The sequence below is a fragment of the Pistacia vera genome, unplaced genomic scaffold (genome assembly GCF_008641045.1).
Source record: "Pistacia vera cultivar Batoury unplaced genomic scaffold, PisVer_v2 Contig839, whole genome shotgun sequence".
Classification (NCBI taxonomy): domain Eukaryota; kingdom Viridiplantae; phylum Streptophyta; class Magnoliopsida; order Sapindales; family Anacardiaceae; genus Pistacia; species Pistacia vera.
Genome location: NW_022196711.1, coordinates 215989 through 233937, shown reverse-complemented (window position 1 = coordinate 233937; position 17949 = coordinate 215989). Strand labels below are relative to the sequence as shown.

The 17949-nt window shown below is 35.4% G+C and overlaps 3 protein-coding genes across 6 annotated transcripts; all 3 read left to right on the top strand.

Moving 5' to 3' along the window:
• Nucleotides 1-359: 359 nt before the first annotated feature.
• LOC116118200 (probable magnesium transporter NIPA6) lies at nucleotides 360-4305 on the top strand. Of its 4 annotated transcripts, none has more exons than XM_031404173.1 (9): nucleotides 364-905; nucleotides 1296-1352; nucleotides 1452-1542; nucleotides 1639-1799; nucleotides 1911-2038; nucleotides 2123-2260; nucleotides 2940-3032; nucleotides 3151-3268; nucleotides 3763-4304. In XM_031404173.1, exons 1-9 carry the CDS (start codon nucleotides 782-784, stop codon nucleotides 3855-3857), a joined length of 1005 nt encoding a protein of 334 aa, XP_031260033.1. In that variant the 5' UTR covers nucleotides 364-781; the 3' UTR covers nucleotides 3858-4304. The 4 variants fall into 4 exon arrangements, with proteins under 4 accessions (XP_031260034.1, XP_031260031.1, XP_031260033.1 ...); XM_031404172.1 differs by having other exon boundaries at nucleotides 366-905; nucleotides 3760-4303; XM_031404174.1 differs by lacking the exon at nucleotides 3763-4304 and having other exon boundaries at nucleotides 360-905; nucleotides 2926-3032.
• Nucleotides 4306-5805: 1500 nt separating this feature from the next.
• Nucleotides 5806-8498, top strand: LOC116118189 (eukaryotic translation initiation factor 4B3-like). The gene is made up of 2 exons (XM_031404158.1): nucleotides 5806-6917; nucleotides 8039-8498. The coding sequence occupies exons 1-2, from the start codon at nucleotides 5821-5823 to the stop codon at nucleotides 8130-8132; spliced, it is 1191 nt and encodes a 396-aa protein (XP_031260018.1). The 5' UTR covers nucleotides 5806-5820; the 3' UTR covers nucleotides 8133-8498.
• A 1883-nt stretch (nucleotides 8499-10381) lies between these two features.
• Nucleotides 10382-13459, top strand: LOC116118225. The gene is made up of 3 exons (XM_031404191.1): nucleotides 10382-10608; nucleotides 11086-11515; nucleotides 12947-13459. Exons 1-3 carry the CDS (start codon nucleotides 10452-10454, stop codon nucleotides 13299-13301), a joined length of 942 nt encoding a protein of 313 aa, XP_031260051.1. The 5' UTR covers nucleotides 10382-10451; the 3' UTR covers nucleotides 13302-13459.
• Nucleotides 13460-17949: the final 4490 nt, after the last annotated feature.

Sequence of the window (17949 nt, the reverse complement as noted above, 5' to 3'; positions counted from 1 at the left end):
CCTTCAAACCAAACAAGTGAAAGAAAGTTAAAAGTAAAGACAAAACAGCCTTAAAAAATGGATCCAGTCTTCAGAGCACAATCTGCCCCCCTCTGTTTATTGCTGTCCTACAGCTTGTTACGTCGTGTCAAATTTTGTAACTGTAACTTCATCCAATTTCCCATTTTACCCCTCAAGGAATCCACCTGGGAAGTGGAGGCCATTGTCGTCATTTCACTAAACTTCCAACCACGAAAATCGTATGTAAACCAATCACCACCTGCCACCGCACTCACTAAAACTAAAAAACAAAAATAAAATAAAAAAGTACACGAACTTTTCAATCAAAACAAAGTCAACACGTGAAAACCCGAGTGTAACTTAACGAAATTATAACTCGAAGCAGGTGATAATCTCCATGCTCCGCACAGTAATTGGAAATTTCCGACAAGACGACGAAACTGACTCGGTTAAGTTTCGTCAAGAAGACTGCTTTACAATTAGATCTCTTAGAAGAGTTGAGGAGAGAGAAAGCGCCAAACGACTCACGAAACGTGGCGTTGCAGAGAAGGCAAAGCAGCTGTGGTAGTCTCGTCTGTATTTCTAGAGTTTTATGTTTTCAAAAGAGGGAAATAAATTAAAATCCAGAAGTTTTTCGTTTTGGCGGGAATTCAAACGCTTATTCATTAAGCGAGATTTGTGTGATTGGAAAGAGAACAAGACAGTGAATTTGAATTTCGAATCTTGTGAACAATTCAAGAAGGAAGAAAGAAGAGTTTGAGAGAGAGAGAGTTGGAGAAGCATGGGGCTGTCGGACAATTCGATGGGATTGATTTTAGCGGTCGCATCGAGCGCGTTTATCGGTTCGAGTTTCATTTTGAAGAAGAAAGGATTGAAACGTGCTGGAGCGTCCGGTACACGAGCAGGTCAGCGGAGCTTCAATTTTTTGAATAATTTTATGATCTCTACTGGTTTCTTTGTTTTCGAGTTTATTCGATTGACTTGTTAGTGTTTGATAGTTGCTGTAATGTTCAAATGAAAGTATTCGGAGCTGTAAATTCAGAAACTTATTTATTATTATTTTTGAATAGAGAAGATGAAAGATAACATGTTGAGATCTAGAGTGATCAAAGATGATTTTTTGGAGTTTGTTTTGAAGGTTTATGGGAGACATTTGACAGTATCTTTTCTCCTCTAAATGAATATGAATCATGTTATAGAACTATTGGATGAATGAGCTTTGAACCCTAGTAATTATTTTTGGGCTTATGCATTATTTGGTTCTTTAGTTGATTTTATTGTTTTGAATGATTCAGGAGTTGGAGGTTATACCTACTTATTAGAACCACTTTGGTGGGCAGGCATGGTGACAAGTAAGTAAAGCATTAACAATTTAAGTTACTTTCTTTCTGCCTTTCTTCCGCAATATATTTGTATGAAGTTGAATGGATCAATGACTTTTGTATTAATAGTGATTGTTGGAGAGGTTGCAAATTTTGTTGCTTATGTTTATGCACCTGCCGTTCTGGTCACCCCGCTTGGTGCTTTAAGTATAATTATCAGGTAATGTAGTAATTTGATGGAAGAAGAGTTTCACTTGATTTCCTTTTTAATAAAATTTGTGGCTGACTTGTTTGAAACTTGATTGGATCTGAGAAGTGCTGTATTGGCACACTTCATGTTGAAGGAACGACTGCAAAAAATGGGTGTTCTAGGATGTATCACATGCATTGTTGGGTCCGTAGTGATTGTAATTCATGCACCTCAAGAGCATACTCCAAGTTCTGTACAAGAAATTTGGACTCTGGCAACACAACCAGGTTTTTTTTTTTTTTTTTTTTTGGTTTATAGCTTTTTATTTGATATTTGTTATTAAGCTTCACTATCTTGAGAAATTAAATTTTTTCTTGCTGTCCTGTCTCCGTCTACAGCTTTTCTAATTTATGTAGCTGCAACACTTTCAGTAGTGTTAGCTCTTGTGCTGCACTTTGAACCTCACTACGGGCAGACAAACATATTAGTCTACTTGGGAATATGTTCTTTAATGGGTGCACTTACGGTAAAAATGTTTACTTTAAGTTACCAACTATCAATAGAAGTTCTGTTGTCAAGGTTTTATGACATATTTTGCTATGTTGTTCAGGTAGTAAGCATAAAGGCCATTGGAATTGCAATAAAACTTACATTAGATGGAGTAAATCAAATTGCTTATCCTCAAACATGGTTTTTTCTCACAGTGGCGGCAATCTGTGTCATTACACAGTTAAACTATTTGAATAAGGTGAGTCTCCTGTAATCTATGTCAGTAGTTCCTGTCATTCTGGTATAAGTCCTAGTAGTAGCTTGCATGTTTGTCATATGATATTTCAGAATTTTGAACTTGAGGTAAAAGTTTCTAATTTTCAGGACATAGATGATTTTGATCTTCTCAACATTCCAAAATACGGGGATCCTCACTCTTATGTGTTCCACTTGTTTCCCTTGACATAGTTTACTACTATATAAATTTCATATCTAAACCTTCTTTAGTGAAGAAAATAGGACTTTGCTGTCCCAATTTCTGAAGTTTATTGGGTGGATGAAATGACTAAACATGTCAATCAACTTGAGGTCCAACATTGTAGCATTGACAGCAGACTAACACTTGTTATGTGTTACTTCACTTACGCATTCGATAAATGAGCTTTCTGAAAACTTGGTGATTTTTTTGTTGAAATCAACCATTTTGTGGCTGTAATATATTTACGCGTTTTCAATTTCTCCAGTTTATACTATTTCCACTGATTGGTATAAAAATTTTAATTTTATGCCACTTCAGCTCATGATGCCATTAGTCATGTTTTTTTTGCGTTCTAGTGTGGAATTCATAGATCTGTTTAGTATACTTTGTTATATGTTTCAGACTGAACAGCGGGTTGCCTTTCTCAGGTTTACTGATGTTTACAGAATTTTTACTGCAGGCGTTGGATACATTCAATGCGGCAATTGTTTCTCCAGTATATTATGTGATGTTCACAACTCTGACAATTATTGCAAGTGCAATAATGTTCAAGGTGGAACTCTTGATCCATCCTGACAAATTATTCTAATGCAGCAATATGGTTCTACTTCCCCTCACAATGATCTAGACATGGTTAACTTAAATGGTATCTTGTCTTATATCTATTACAGGATTGGTCAGGTCAGGATGTGAGCAGCATAGCCTCTGAGATTTGTGGTTTCATCACTGTGCTTTCAGGAACGATCATACTTCATGCAACAAGAGAACAGGAACCTGCTACTGCGCCAGGTATTATTAGATATTGTATTTCTTTCATCTGGTTGGGGTTTTGGTTATCCAGGTTTAAACCATTAATATTGAGCTGGTCTCTTGCAACCAATTTATATGTTATATGAATTCCGATCAAAATAGTATTTGGAGTTCCTTGGCTCTTGAGGCTCCAGGCAATTTTTAATTTTCTATGCAAAAGCATCCACCTAACATAAATGTTGTTTCTGGTCTGACCTCTAGGGTGAGCCAGGTTGAGCAAGAAACAACTTTAATTGGCATCTAGCCATATCCCATTATCTATCATATGTAGATAACATTGCTCAGGTGGTGCTATCAATTAAACTGCTTCTCTTAGCAGAACTACCATTTTGCTTTGTCTATGGCTACTAACTACTTGGAAGTTGGAAATGCTTCTATAATTAGTATTTAATAGGGTCATTTTAACAGATGATATTTTTTGAGAGACCTTGCTATTAACTTGAACTGATGGCAGTGCCTTTACCATGCAGCAGGAACTGTAACATGGTATGTAAGTGGTGACTCTGTAAAGAGTGCCGAAGACGAACACTTAATCACTATACACAGTTCAGATTATTACGTGCAATGAGATTTTTTCTTTAAATCAATTTGGAAGAGCTTGTTTCCCCACCCCTGGCATTAAGAATTGCCAATTTGGATGGTCTCGAGTTTCCTCTTTTCTTTACAACCTTTCGGCATCAATACTGGTTTGGAAAGGTGATTTTTGCATATACCTCTTCTGGACAAGCTGTAATAACAAATCCCGGAATCCACATTCAATTTTTTATCATTCCCAGCTTTGAATATCAACGTTTGTCGATACGAAGTTCAGCATATGGGGTGAGTATTACAGTGCAGAAGTATCAACAACAATGTAGAGAAATAATCTCACAGCAGGTTCAAAGGTAGATAGATCTTAATATTTGTACATATATCAATCTTTGTGAATATCAAGTTGAGTTGATTCTTTTCTAAATTCATTGTTTCATTTCATATTTAGTGAAATTTTGTCGTGCTTGATTTTCCCCAAAAAAAAAAAATTGGGATATGTTTTGTTTGTTATTTTGAAACAGTTTTGAGTTTTCTCATGAAATTTATTTGGTTCAACTTTCCTCCATGAAGAATTTCTTGCTTTTGGGAAATACTAGTTATGAATAAAAATTCCCTTTAAATGTATTTTAAAATTAAAGAAAAAAACAAATCTAGATAGGTTAAGATTGGATTCGAGAATCAGCTTGAGCTCTAAGCTGTTGAAAGCAAAGATTTCTACGATAGCATTACAAAGCTGAGGTGGCCATGCTTGTCATTTAGCTTAAATTATTTTTATTTAAATAGGGCTAATCACAAAATCCCCTTATGATTATTGAAATAACAGAAATCTCCTTATAGTTAAATTTGTTAGTGTTAAAAACTTAAAATAAAACATTAGAGAGGCAATTACATAAATATTTATTAATCTACTCAGTTATAAAATCTGACTGTTAATTATCTTTAAATGACTGAATGGTTTAATAGAGATTTTTGGGTGTATTAATCAAGAGATTTTGAGTTTTAGTTTTCTCTTAGTTGTTAATAGAGATAGTCGTTTGAGTTTTTATTAGATTGATAGTTTTAAGATCTTGAAAAATTAATTGATCTGAACACTCTTAGTCCTTAGAAGAAAAATCTAACGGTTCATTAATTATAAGAAAATTTTTGTTATTTATAAAATTTTGGAGAGACGTTTGGGTTTTATCAAAACCCCGGGGGGGAAAGAGAAATTTGTATTATTAATATTTAAGAAGCATCGGTTGATATCGGTGGATGGTGGATCCACCACGCAGCTGGTCATTGACCACGACAATTGGGATTTCTGAACGCTCCACGTAAGCAACCAAACACTACAGCGTTAAGTTTCCTTCTACTTTTATGTTTTATTCGGGTTAAAAAGTTAAATAAATCAATTATTAAAAAATTGTCTATTATTTTTCCTTTAGTATTTTATAAAAATATCCTCTAGTTAATAATTCCCGACTTTACTCTAAAAGGCTTTATTCTTTTAATTATTATTATTATCTTTTTCTAAAGATTTTATTTAATTATTTAAGATTTATACATACAGATTATCTAATTGATGATGTATTTATTCTTTAATAAACACATGAATACTGTATTTGAAATACAAAAATTGTTTATCTTTTTAATGGTTATTTAATATTTATAAGATTATTTAATTTGAAACACATTCAAACTTTTTCTAGAATTATTTGCAATAAATAAAATTATTTTAAAATTAGAAATTTTTTAATAATTATAAAAGGTTTTAGCATACTTTAAATTAAATAATCCTTTTAAAATTGTAAATATAAAATTAGATAAGTCTCTAATTAATTAACTTTTGTAACTTTCCTAATCCTACTTCAGGTGGAATGAAATATATTTCATTCAAATCAAGGCCGTCCACTCAATCAAGTCGAAAACATTCCTTAACATCACGGAATGTCCTACTCTCATCCTGAACCGTCCGATCGTATTCTATATTATCTGACCCTTTATATAAACCTCACCCCACCATGCTTTGGCTTCTAACCAACGCAAATCAAAGCAAAGCAAAGCAGGCAAATTCAGAGACGCAGAAGGAAACATCAGCAGCTATGGCGGCAACCTTGTCTTCTCCGTGGGCCAAGCCTGGCGCGTGGGCTCTGGACGCTGAGGAACACGAAGCTGAACTTCAGCAGCAGAAAGAAGAGCAAGATAGCAATAACGAAATCGCCGATTTCCCATCCCTAGCCACCGCCGCTGCCACCAAAACCAAGAAGAAAAAGGGCCAGACTCTCTCCTTAGCCGAGTTTAACTCCGTTAGCCAGCCGACACAGCCGAGCCGATCACAGGGCCTTACTCATGAAGATCTCCTTGCCCTCCCCACCGGTCCCCGTCAGCGCTCCGCCGAAGAACTCGACCGCTCTCGTCTCGGCGGCGGCTTCAAAAACTACGGCTCCAATAATAGATATAATAACAGTTCTTTTGGTTCCAATAACAGTGAAGATTCGTCCGGCTCCCGTTGGGGCTCTTCTAGGGTTTCTAATAGGGATTCGAATAGAGAATCTCAGTCGTCACGTGCCGACGAGATCGATAATTGGGCTGCCGCGAAGAAGTCTGCGCCCGCCCCGAGGAGTGGGGGGTTCTTTGATTCGCAGTCATCCAAGGCTGATGAAAGTGACAGCTGGGTTTCGAACAAGACTGAAACTCGGAGTCGATTCGGTTTCAACAGTGGTGGCGAGAGGAAGAGTAGTTTCGATTCGTTGTCGAGAGATAGAGATAGAGATAATTGGGGGAAGAAAAGAGAGGAGAGTAGTGAGAGTGAGAGGCCAAGGCCTAGGCTGGTTTTGCAGCCACGCACTATGCCTGTGAGTGACGGGGGTGCGAATGTAGTGAAACCTAAGGGGGTGAATCCGTTTGGAGAGGCGAGGCCGAGAGAGCAGGTGTTGGCGGAGAAAGGGATGGATCCGAAGGAGATTGAGGAGAAGCTTGAGGCGGTGAAGATTAAAGAGGAGAAGGCTGATACGCCCTCGTTTGGGAGGAGAGGATTCGGTAATGGGCGTGGTGGGTTTAATGAGAGCAGGAGTTGGAGGAAGAATGACTCCGACTCTGTTGATTCAACCATACAAAGGTTCGTTTCTTGTGACAACTTTAATCTCAAAATTTAAACTTTTTTATGACAATTATGATCCTTATAAGAATGGCTAATGTTGATGTTATGATGATTGTCTTTACACAACCCATTGTGATAAATGTTTTTTACTTGGAATGCTATGGTTTTGTGGAATTTTAGAGTTTGGTGAAGTTTACTTGAGGATTACTATACTTTATAACTGGTTTGGATGTGGCGTTTGGAAAAACTTATTACTAAGTTGGTGTTGTCAATGTTTATAACAACTCTTTAGGTCTTTAAATTGATCTATAATAATTTCTTCTTCTCTATAATTTATTTGTAGTAACTGCAATGGCTTGGCATCAGATTAGGGCCTGTGCAACTTTGAAAGTTTTTTTATTGTGGTGTTTTGCTCAATGCAATGACATGATTGTGTGGCACATCCAGTTTTCTGTTACTACTATTGCAAATGAATTTATTCTTATTTGCACATGCAAACAAAAATCCAATTCCCCTGTTTGGTTTCTGCATAATGTACAATATTAAGTTCTTAAGATTAAATTACTTGTCTATGGGCCTTTATCAATGATAATAAAAAGCCATTGAGTCCTACGTATAGGCAAGAATATTTACCACCTTTTCTGTTGAGAGTTACACATGATAGTCTTACTAGAAACGAAACATCAGAACTAAGCCTCTATTAAAATTTAAATTGCTTTCAGTACATGAAAGTACACCCAAAGACTTTAGTTCATTAAAACTTTCTTTTCTTAATCACAAGTATATCAGCTTCATACCGACCTTGATCTTAGAACATGGAACATGATCAAATGGTTGGTTGTGGACTAGGTTTGTGTTGCTGAAGAGGAAGAGACTTGGAGTGTAATGTAAACCTTCTAGCATTAATTCAATAGAAAAGGTGTTCCTGTTTGATATTCAATTTTGGTTGAGGCAGATTTTGTGTTGACAATATGTGCTTGTTGGTAATTTTTATTAATATTTTTTGGTGGTTTGCACCCTAATTTGAGGTCAGTTTATGCATTTATGTATAATGTGTTGGTGTTTATTATGTGTTTGATACTACCTAATGACCTGCTAAACTCTTATCTAATCTAATATTTGTTTTCTTTTGGGTCCAGTGCTGAGGAAACTGAGAATGGACATTCTGAAGTAGAAGTTGAGAATGGGCATACTGAGGAGAAACATGACAATGGACATGTTGATGAGAATTGAGTATAGAGATTGACAAATGTGAGGGAAGGAAATATTGAACTTAATAGAAGCCTAATGTGTTGAATTCGTCGACTGTTAATCAACTTGTTTGTTTCCATAACTTTTACTACAGTGGGATGCCGTAATTAGACAATTTTGGTAGGCTAGTTTGGCCAATTCGGCTTGTTTTGTAGTAGTGTTCCGTTTTAGAATTATCCATGTTGTTACTGTTATGATATTAAATTTTATTGAACTCTGTTTTCCCTTTTGTTTTGGGTGACTCGGTACATTATTAATTGGGTTCACGAGATGGTGGATCTTTGATTGTTTTGAAATGGTGATCCAATAAATCAAGAAAAGATGATTTGTGTGTGGAATTTCACCTTCCATTTGTTGCTCTTCCTAATTTTCTGTTTGCATTATGTGACATTTCCTTGCTTGGAGCATCTTGCAGAATTGTACTTGTAGCCTAGTCCTTGAACCTGAAAGAAAGGTTGTAGAAAATCTCATTTTGGGTGTGTAAAGATTTAGTGGGTTTGAAATTATACAATGCAAAGGTCAATTTTGTATGATGATTCCAATTATAAATAATGTGGGGTTGCTTGCCTGGTCGATTATTTATCAACAGGCTTTTGTCTCTAATCTGTGGCTTGCATGTCCAGGTTTTGAGGAGCATCATCTTTTCTCTCTGCTCATAATTTGGAACTTACAACTACTACTTGTTATTATAATGTACAGATTGCCGCTGCAAATCTGAGATGACGAATGAGCTGGAATTCAACCTTTTACTAGCACTAAATTATTTCAAAAACTAATCAACCAAACGCAGCCACCATTAACATATAATTACAATTTGAGTCTTTTTGCAGATTTAAAATTTAAGAAATGCAAATGCCAATATGTTCCAAGATTTCTGAAAGAGGAACTTCCATTAACACCAAATCGAACTTTTGGCTGCAAGGAAGACATTTCAGATGAACTTTCAAGATGCCCATCAGTTTTTTTATGCAAAATTTCGATATATGCAGGTTTGTGGGAATGGGAATGGGAATGGGAGTTGGAAAAATTACTTCAATATAACAATCATATTATATAATTAAGTGTTAGGTGAGATGAACTATTTGTTACAGCATTAATTAATAAATAGAAAACAATCATAATACTAAAAAGAAATATGCGTGACAAAAGAAAGGGATTGAAATGATGGTTTTGGAAGCAAGCACAACATCTCACCATTAAAATCAAATCCCATCATTTAAAGTCAATCAATGCTCTTGGAAACTTTTACATCAACCAACACCCACCAACAGCTAAAAGTTCAAACACAGCGGTTTGAAAGCTTCCCACGTCTCAAGTTGATGAAACTCTGCTGTATGTGTGTGGGATGAAGTGTGGAATCAATAAAGAAGCCATTGCTAGCATTTAATTCTACAGGCAGTTTCTCTTTACTTTAACACGTTAAAGAGATTGGATCCAACATGACTGTATGGTCATGAATAATACAAACCAGCTTTCACATTACCACTTTCTAGAACACATTTCATTCATTTTTTAGAAGAAAAAAAATATCAAACATATAAAGTTTTGTACATATATATAATTAAATTGTCGTCTATATGATGAGTAATGTTAGGTCAGTTTATACACATTTGCGCTATCTCAACTAATCTTCAGGGTCTATTGAATATTCTATAAGGTCAATGTGTTATAAGATAAGTCACAAATGTAATAGATGACCTCAAGGTTATTCGAACCTAGAAATTCAATGAAGAGAGTAAACCTTCTTGATTGTCAGGCCAACCTGTGGAGTTTATATACAAAATTTATGTGTAACACTCTTTCAAACCGACTTGCCTTCCTCATCAATGGCCTTAATGGCCTTAATGCTTAGACTCTCAAATAATTACCAAAATTTAATGCCATTAATTCACTATATGACTTATTTTAAGAGGAAACATGCTACATCTTGCAAGAACTATTGGCAAAATGTATTGACATTCTTCTCTTCTTAATGAGCAAGTATAATTAGCAACAAGAATTAATAAATTTTTTTCTACCTACTTTGTATACAAAATCTTGGCAACAACTCATCTGTGACTAATTTCATCAGTCTTTAATGAAATGGCCGTACTGTTTCATGCTTCTTTTGGTTTTGAAATCAAATTTTCTACACTCATAAATGTTGACAGTTGAGAGTTGACACAGAAGGTTCACCACTACACCTTATTTATTTACTTCCTTCCTGACAAGTGCAACTGCGATCACAAAACAATAAACACTTTCTCTCTTTCTTTCTTGCTTTGCTTGGTTGGCCTCTTAAACAGCTCAAATTTAAGTTTCATGGATTGGTCAGGCAGCAGGTGCTTCCTCTTCACAGCCTTTCTCATTCTTGCAGCTGCCATTGATGCAACTCTAGCAGATACCACAGTCTCTGGCACTGTCTTCTGTGACCAATGCAAAGATGGCCAATTGTCCCTCTTTGATTATCCTGTTTCTGGTGAGTGAGATCCATTACCATTACCATTAAACTAATATCCAATGCTCTAGTTGATTCACAGTGCCTTCTTGATTTTCTTTACTATAATCCCTTGACATATTTTTGAAAAACATTGGTGATTGTTTCATATCATTGTGTGTTCTCTTCATATTTCTCAACATTAAACGGCCAAATGATAAAAGGGTATCCACTTAAAAATGTTTTTAGCACTTATATTAATGTATTTATGAACTTGATTTAGTGCTGTAAATAATGTTGAAATAATTGACTCGTTCTTTTTAGTTGAAAAAAAAAAAAAAGTTCCTGTCAAAGATAGATTTGTTTACTAGTCGAAGTCTCGGAGAAGATTTCCTATTTTTTGTAGAGATTGTTTTAACATGTGAACATTATAGGACCATATAGCTTGATCATTGTTTACTTTTCGTTAATTAAGCCTGTAAAATCAGATAAGTTTAGCAGCTTTTTAATCTCTTGCAGGAATTAAAGTTAAGGTCACTTGCGCTGATAGTAATGGGCAGATTACAACGTCAAGAGAAGAGACAACAAATTGGCTTGGCAATTATGCAGTGAAATTTGATGGCACCCCAAACTTGGGTAATTGTTTTGCTCAGGTTTCTGGCAGTGACCAAGAATCTACAGCTTGTGGTGCAGCTGCTGGTCCTGCCCAAAATCTTAGACTCATGTTCAGGATGTTTGGTATGGAGTTGTATGCTGTGGATTCCTTGCTCACTCAGCCTGCTCACCCAATGTCATTCTGCTCGAGGTCATCAAACCCGAACCCTGTATCTCCACCGGTCACACCTGTGAATAGGCCTCCTTCTTCAAGGTCCCCTCCAACTTTCAACCTTCCACCATTGCCTCCATTGCCTCCAACGCCCTTCACTGAGGCATCAGCATGTCCCCACCAGTAAGTTTTACTCTTTAAGGCTCATTTTTTTGGGGATTTATCGCATATCAATTAGCTAAGCTCACAGGTAGAGACTTACAGGTATGGCCTGGCGTATCTGTATGTATTTGTGTGAGCATATTACCGTGTATATTAGACTTACAAGTGTAAGATTTTCTACTCACTCGCGCAAGATTACACGAGAAATGGACCCACATATTGGATCTTTTAGGGTTCGTTTGTTTTGTTATTTTGGATAAGATTTTGGGAATAATATTGGGTAGTTAAATAGGGTGAGTATTGCGAGGTAAAATTTAAAAACTAAAAAAAAAAACCCGTAGGTTTGTTAATTTAACTAAACTCCTCAATATATAAATTTTTATAAAATAACAAAAACACCCCCACCCACCCACAGTGTCAGATTCCGGCCACCACCATCGGAATCTAGCCGGAAAATGGCGTTACGACTCAAACTGGTCGGATCTAGCGAGTAGGGTGTCGATATGGCATTTTCTGACCAGATCCGTCTTTTCTAGATCTACGGCTAGATCTGGCCGTCGACGGTCGCAAAAGTCCAGATCTGGCCGTCAATGACAGCCAAAGATATGGCTATCATTGTCAGTCAACGATGGTCAAGATTTGGTTGTTGTTGACCGTCAATGACGGCCATTTCTTTGGCTGTCGCTGACGGCCAAATCAATGAATTACCAGCCAGTTTCGATCGTTTGTAGGCCATTGTGACATATTTCGGCTAATACCGACGGTGGTTGCCGGAATCTAGCAACTATGGGTGGGTGGGGGTGTTTTTGTTAATTTTTCAACTTTTTTCTGGGGTTATTTAGTGAAATTAATAAACTTAAGGAGTCTAAAAGTAATTGAAAAAATATACTATATATTTCCTAAATAATTAAACAAACAAATATTTTAGGAATAGGATTGAGAATATGGATAGGAACACTAAAACAAACACACCCTTAAATGTTACTAACTAGATAAAGTGATTTTTTTTTTTTTTTTTTTATATTTTATGATCGAGGTATATATGTCAGCTTACGAGTACCTCAACTAATCCTTTAGGACCCTAGAATTATCGGCCGGATAAATACTCTAACGGCTACTCTTATTAGCATTTGAGAAGGGACTCAAACTCAGGACCTCCTGAGTAATAGAGTTTCTCTCAAACCATTCAGCCATCTAGAGCTACTTTAGATAAAGTGACTGCACATGGGATTCGTAAATTGAATAAAGTGAAAGCCTAAATTAACATCTTAGAACTAGAGTTTCACAAGGAACTTGTATAAACATCTTCTAGAAGGCAGCTTTTTAGTTGGATGGTCGGTTGTGTTTTATGTGTCCTCCATAATTACAGATTAATTAATGAGGCATGGCTAATGGCTTGAAAGATGATTTACCCATTACTTGTTTTTATGGTTTAAATAATTTTATGATCAGGAACTGGACAAAGCCAGAGTACAAATGTTACTGGAGAGGGCTGCGCCCTGATGCCAAAGTAGCTCTCGTTTTCGGACCAGCGGCAGCTCGGCGATACGGGACAAACATGACATTGTGGGAAGGACTGCAAGGGAGGGGAGATCCCTACAGGACTCTCTTAAGAGAAGCAACAACTGCACTTTTAAACTCACATAACAGTCTTGAATTCCCTTATAATACAGTTGGTGTTGTGACTCATACGAATCGGGCATTGAGGGGATCTTCCAGGAGTGTTCTCCTTACAGCTTTCAGGTTCCTGAAGGCTAATTCAGGCTCTACTGGCAAAGTCTCTTGCAAACTCACGCCTTGCAAGTGATGGGCATTTATCAGTAGTTGTTTTCTTTATATTATATATTCACCTTCTTAGGATTAATCCTATAGATTCTCCTATATTGCAAATTTAGATTATTTGTGTGTGTTATTTTTAGCTATTGATATATGTTTGTACCCAATAGATTATGTGTTGTTGATTCATTATCAGAACATTTACGAGAATAACCTCTTTTTTGGGTTTAAACTTGCGATTATGGTTTTAAAACCCCGTCCATTGAATGGTTAAAACCCGTTTTAGTCATTAGACCGGATTGGCTTAGGGTTGAACCGAAGGGAATAGTGTCGAACCGCGGTTCAACTGTCGGGTCAGAGAATGAGTTGAAGTGAAACACACATTCCAAGAGAATAAACAATCGTTCGTCTGTCCTACAAATCGTTCCAGACAACAGTTAATCTTAACGGACCCATTCCCTAAATCTGACTAAATAGAGAAATTATAAAATTTTATTACGTCATGATAATGTAAGAATAACATCACCAGTTCCACCCGATGGTCGAACAGTTCGACCAAGGCAAGGTCAAGGCAAGATCCGGGTATAAAAACATTGCTTGTGATATATTATTGACCCATAATTTACTTACCTCGAATTATCAATGTTTTTTGATGTACCTATTTTTTCATTTTTAGTGGGTGATTTAATCTATAGAGATTAAAAATATAAATAATAATACACATACAAAATTTCTCGAAAAACATGATGTAATAAAAGATGATCGGATGAAAGTTTATTTTAGTGTCACAGTGTTTGATTTGTGAGGTTAACCCAATCTCGAATTAATTAATCACCTGTTATCATGCAACATGTGTAGTAATTCCTAGTCCTACGTACCCATGTCTAAAATTTAACTACAATTAGTTGATTTGTGAGGCTAATCCAATTCCAGTGTATGTATAATCAATTGCCCCATTGACATGTAAGTTAAAATATCTAATTCCTACACAGGTCCAAAATCTGAACGACTAATTGATTGAGTTAACGACTTTTTCCCACTGAAATAACGGTTTAATGACGCTTTTCCACTCATATACTTTTAAAATACCACTTTACTATCCAAATTTATATTTCGACGACAAACAAAGAGCAAACTTGATCCAGACTTTTGGGGCTTTTGAAGAGGGTAGGCAAATGAGTCTTTTGGTGGCTGGGATTGATTGAAATTTTACTTGGGAGGAGCGGCTCCGCAAACCCTAATCGTTCAATTGTCGACGATTGGCAAAGTCGGCGGGAGTAGGGTTTGAGGGGTTTTGGTGAGTGATGATTCAGTGGTGATGTGGGGTCAGAACGATACCAAAATAAAAAATAGAATATAAATTTGAATAATAAAGTAATATTATAAAAGTCTGTAGGTGAAAAAGTGTTATTAAGCTATTTTTTGGGTGAGAAAAAGTGGTTTACTCCTAATTGATTTGCGAGGTTGATCTAATGTAGAACTAATTGCCTATTCACATCTAAATAATTAATTAATTAATGCCGTAAAGTTTGATTTGTTAGGTTAACCTAATCTAAGAGTTAATTGTTGTATATTGACATGTAACATGTCTAATTCCTACCAAATAATCTAGTCCAATCTACTCTTTTGTGATTTTTGTTAAAATATATACTCGAGTGGTGCATGCACGATGAATGATTTCAAAACAGACTCTCCAATCGTTAGACAGAGAAAATCACCAAGATTTCTTAATCTTTTGTCGAACTTATTGCAATTCAAAGATCTCGGATCGAACTGATATATCAATATCTATTCGATTTGAGATCTCTTATTGAATTGCTCGTTCAATGAGCATTCTCAATATTAAAAGAGTCAGTATATTAAGTATTATCCAAAATTTAAATGATATTATTCTCCCTCCTCAATAATTTAATTCTTGTTTCTCCGCCACTAATATACCCAGTTCATGCAAAACATTCTAAGGAAACAAACAGTCTTGCAATTAATGGACACAAAACTAAAGAAGTGTGGATCGATCAAATCGTGAAAAACATGTCCGGTAGATGCCAAATTATTCACTCTTTTTCCAAAAAGCATTTTGAAATCTAGTAGCCAAGAGATCAATTATATCAAGTTTCGCCTCATCAGTGATCACCTCTCAAATGTCTTTGGCCTGCCTGATGAGATGAGGATACAGAAATGCCCTAAATACAGACCACCATTTAAGCAAAAAACAGTTAATTAACGAATATATATTCAAATTTGGTCCATCTATGAATGCCATGTTCGTATATACAATCATATATGAATCACATGTATATATATCTATCTGTATGTTTCATATGATATCGTATATATAATTAACTGTTTAGGGTTTAGGGTTAAGAATTCAAGCAAATTCCTCGTTCAGTCTTGTTTTGGGCTCTGTCAGCATGCATCATTACCATTTCAACTTCATAATACTCACTACTTGTCCGCCGAGAAGGAGACTGTTCTCCATTTTTTCCTGCATGACACCCCAGGTGGCGATAACCCTAGCGCTGTCAAAGCAGTCCACCCTAATAATGGGACAACCAATGCCACTTCCCTTACGCCATTTGGCACTGACTGGGTCGTTGATGATCCTCTGACAGTGGGGCTGGATCCAACATCTAGGGTTATTGGGAATTGTAGAGGTGTGTATGTATGATCAGCAGGTAAAAATGAGTTGACGCTGCTGGCTTATCTTGATTTCGGGTTCACTAGTGGCGAGTTTAATGGCAGCTCGATATGTGTGTTTTCGAGGAACCCGGTGACTGAGATTTGAACGTGAGTTTGCTGTGGTGGGTGGAAGAGGAAATTTCAGAATGGCCAGAGGTTTTTGCTGAGCTTAAATGCATATTTTATAATGAGAAAAATGGTGATTCGATTGTGGAGTACACAGTAGTAATTAAGTTGAGCTCTTCTTTCCAACAATTGTCTCAACTTACCAACTTACATTAGATGACTAGATGAGAGGTGAATTTGATATAAGACAATCTTTGATGTCCTTTAAGAACATGAAACAGTTATGCTTTTTTCCATGATTTTTTTTCATATTTTCAACTCTAATCTTTCTTCAATTACTACAAGAAAAATAGCTTTCGGCGTCTAGTAAAATTAGACACCAAAAGTAAAATTTAGAGGCTAAATTTCTTGCGCGTCTAAATTTCGTAGTCGTCACGTAGTTATAAAATCGTTGTCGTAGAAAGTATGAGCGTCTAAATTGTTGGTTAGACGCAGCAAGTTTTTTTTTGGTGACTAGCAAATTAGTCGCTAATTGCTGGTTGAAATAGTCCCTCCGCTTAGACGCTAATTGTTCAAGGGTAAATTATTAAAGTGGTATCATGACTAATCAATTAATTGCAAAATGTACCTATTAGTGTCTAACAATTTGTCGCGAATGCCACAAAAATTAGACGCTGAAGGTGTAAGAGAAATTTTGTAAAAGGTTTTCACAACTATTTTATTAGTGGACGAATGTATCTTTTAGTGACCAAAATTTGGTGGTTAATTCTCATACTTTTAGATGCTGAATGTGGAATCCAAAAGGTTTTCGCAACTATTTTATTAGTAGACGAATGTATCTTTTGGTGACCAAAATTTGGTGGTTAATTCTAATAATTTTAGACGCTGAATGTGAAATCCAAAAAGTTTTCGCGACTATTTTATTATTGGACGAATGTATCTTTTGGTGACTAAAAATTAGTGGTTAATTCTAATAATTTTAGACGTTGAATGTAGAATCCAAAAGGTTTTCACAACTATTTTATTAGTGGACAAATGTATCTTTTGGTGACCAAAATTTAGTGGTTAATTCTAATAAATTTTAGACGCTGAATGTGGAACCAATTATGATAAATTACTTTTTGCTATTAAAAAATTAGTTACAAAATGTATTAATACTCTCAGTTTGCTTCTAATTCATATTTAGTTTGCTTTTATGGTCTTAAACAAATGGGAAATATTTTGAGTGGAAGGAGAGTGAAAAGCATACGTTCAAATTTATTTTGAGAGATCTAATGATTTTTTCTATTATTAAATTTTTTTACAAATTTTATATACATGAATATCCATAGATTGAAGGAAGCATAAAGATGTCAGATGTCTATGCTTTGGGAGGTACTGTACATGACCTTAAGATTATACTTACCTAATGGACTCTGTCTATCTTACTGCAAAAAATGAAACCAACTTTAATTGACATTTAGTATAAAACCATTTTAAACTCTCTTCTCTCTTTGATTCCTTTTAGTTGTCAGTTCCATATATTTAGAATTGGGAAAACGACAGTTGCCCACCCAAGGTTTTGGCGAAACGACATTTTCCTATCATTCGTTAGATTCTGTTAATACTTTCTATTAATATTTAACTGAAAAAACGAAAATACCCTTAATTAGTTTATTATAAATTAAAATTTAGTTAAGTCAAAGTTTTACTCGATAATGTAAAAATATATTTTTACCCTTGTTTATTTAATTAATTAGGAATATTGATTTTCTATGTTAATTAGTAAAAATAAAAAACATTATAAATCTAGTAGATTATTGAATAATAATGGTGAGATGTGAATGAAATTATAAATAAATAATTAAATAAATATTAAGGTCATTTAACTTTAAGTAATTCGATAGCATTACTCCTAATTTTTTAGGTGAGGTTAACTATTTTTTCTTTTTTGA